Source organism: Polistes canadensis, unplaced genomic scaffold (assembly GCF_001313835.1).
Source record: "Polistes canadensis isolate GaletaPanama2010 unplaced genomic scaffold, ASM131383v1 scaffold_123, whole genome shotgun sequence".
NCBI classification, from domain to species: domain Eukaryota; kingdom Metazoa; phylum Arthropoda; class Insecta; order Hymenoptera; family Vespidae; genus Polistes; species Polistes canadensis.
In genome coordinates this window covers 437,864-439,754 of record NW_014569670.1, presented here as the reverse complement: position 1 = coordinate 439,754, position 1,891 = coordinate 437,864, and the positions used below count along the sequence as shown (strand labels likewise).

General features: G+C 24.1%; 1 protein-coding gene across 1 annotated transcript in view; it reads right to left on the bottom strand.

The window, feature by feature from the left end:
• Positions 1 to 554: 554 nt before the first annotated feature.
• Positions 555 to 1,891, bottom strand: part of LOC106788058 (anosmin-1) — a 23,842-nt gene continuing 22,505 nt past the window's right edge. The window contains exons 6-7 of the mRNA XM_014750979.1: positions 1,506 to 1,730; positions 555 to 884 (exon numbers count right to left, since the gene is read on the bottom strand). Coding sequence (XP_014606465.1) covers positions 639 to 884; positions 1,506 to 1,730 — 471 coding nt within the window. The 3' untranslated portion in view covers positions 555 to 638. The remainder of the gene's footprint in view (positions 885 to 1,505; positions 1,731 to 1,891) is intronic.

Genomic DNA, 1,891 nt, shown 5'->3' with positions numbered 1-1,891 from the left:
ATATCGATCACTTATTTCGTAATACATTGTACTATAAAATTAAGTGCCATAACAAACAACGATGTAAATAATAATAAAAAAAAGAAAAAAAAATACAATAATAAAGTTTAATTAATACGATACACCATAACCGTATTTATAAGTGTGAAGACAATTTTTTTCCTAAGAAAAATATCAATATGTATTATCACACACACTTTAAGAACGAAATCATGCATTTTAAGTACGAAACCATTGTAAACAAAAAAAAACAAAACAAAAAATATATAAGAATTATGGTAATTCCCTGACTCATCTATACTTTATATCTTCTCTCTCTCTCTCTCTCTATATATATATATATATAGAACCATTTATTTTGAAAGTAGCCTAAGTCCACTGAAATATTATTTTTGTCGTTGAACGTAATAACATTTGTAAAGTAAACTGTAATTAAAAAAAAAACATTTCGTGGAATAAAATAAAAAAATGAAGTTAGTTATCACTATCAAAATAAATGGACTCTTATAAATATATAATATATGTAATATATATTTATATATTTATATAACATTGTAAAATAATTAATAATATAATACGATGTGAATTGTTCTGCTTGAAAATATATATATATATGTATTGTTGATGTTGAAAATGGTTTAATCGGAATCATCGTTATCGTCAGTTGAAGTATACTTTTTACTTTTGGATGATTTTTTTTTACATTGTGCTCCCTTATTACTCGAATACTTCCATCTTTTTTCATCACGATCCTGTTGACATCCGGTTGCGAAAAATTCTATGCTCGTACCATGCTCGTCTATTTTATCATTGTTATATAAATTTCTAACATTGACGGTATAAGTGCAATCTTGTTTAAGATGACGTAAATCATAGTGAGGAGTCTGTGAAATAAAAATAATCTCGATACTTGGAATAATAAATCGTTCGAGTAGTTACAATCGATTAAACGTCAATATATATATATATATATATATATATATAGATATGAATGTGTGAACTGTAAGTAGTTAAAACAAATATATGGTCAGACGATATCTCACATTCGTGTATAAAAATAAATATCTTTTTATTTTAGTTTATCAATAAGACAAATACTACAAATGACTTACTGTTAGTTATTTATTAAATCAATAATGTTCTTTAGAAGACTTACTGTTAGTTATATAAAACAAACGAATATAATTTATTGATACGCGATATTAATGATTCAAAACAATTTAAACTTATTATATATAATATAATGAAATATATTATTTTGAATGTGTTCAATTATTATTATCGTCTTAACCTTGTATTTAATTATAAATATTATTTTAATATTATTATAATCTATATAACACGAAATATTATTTTGTCAAGTTATTGATAAATTAATTTTGCTTTTTATATATACATACACATACACATATGTATATATATATATATATATTAAATAAAATATTTGTACGTGGAAATATGTGAATAATAATTCGAATGTGAATAAAATGATTATATTATATTACCTGAATAACTTTCCACAGTAATCTTTTTTTTGTTTCAATTGTATCATCGTAAATGGACGAACATGATTCTTCTTTCCAACTGACGTTATACATTTTTGCATCTTGATTCATCGGCCATACCAAACGTACCTTAACATCACCGCAATGACAAATCATTTTTCTTACGTGAAGACCACCTTGATACCTTTCGCATCTGCGAGATCGTCTCCCGATGTCGGCTTCAATTCAAAGTACACATTTCTTCGATCATTTATTTTACATATTTTTTCTTCTTTCTATTTTTTTTTTCTTTTAATTATTCGTTTCGTAAGAAATTATTTAAGAGTTAAGATGAAGAAGAAGAAGAAGAAGAAGAAAATAAAACAACGATAAACAAAAAATAAAAT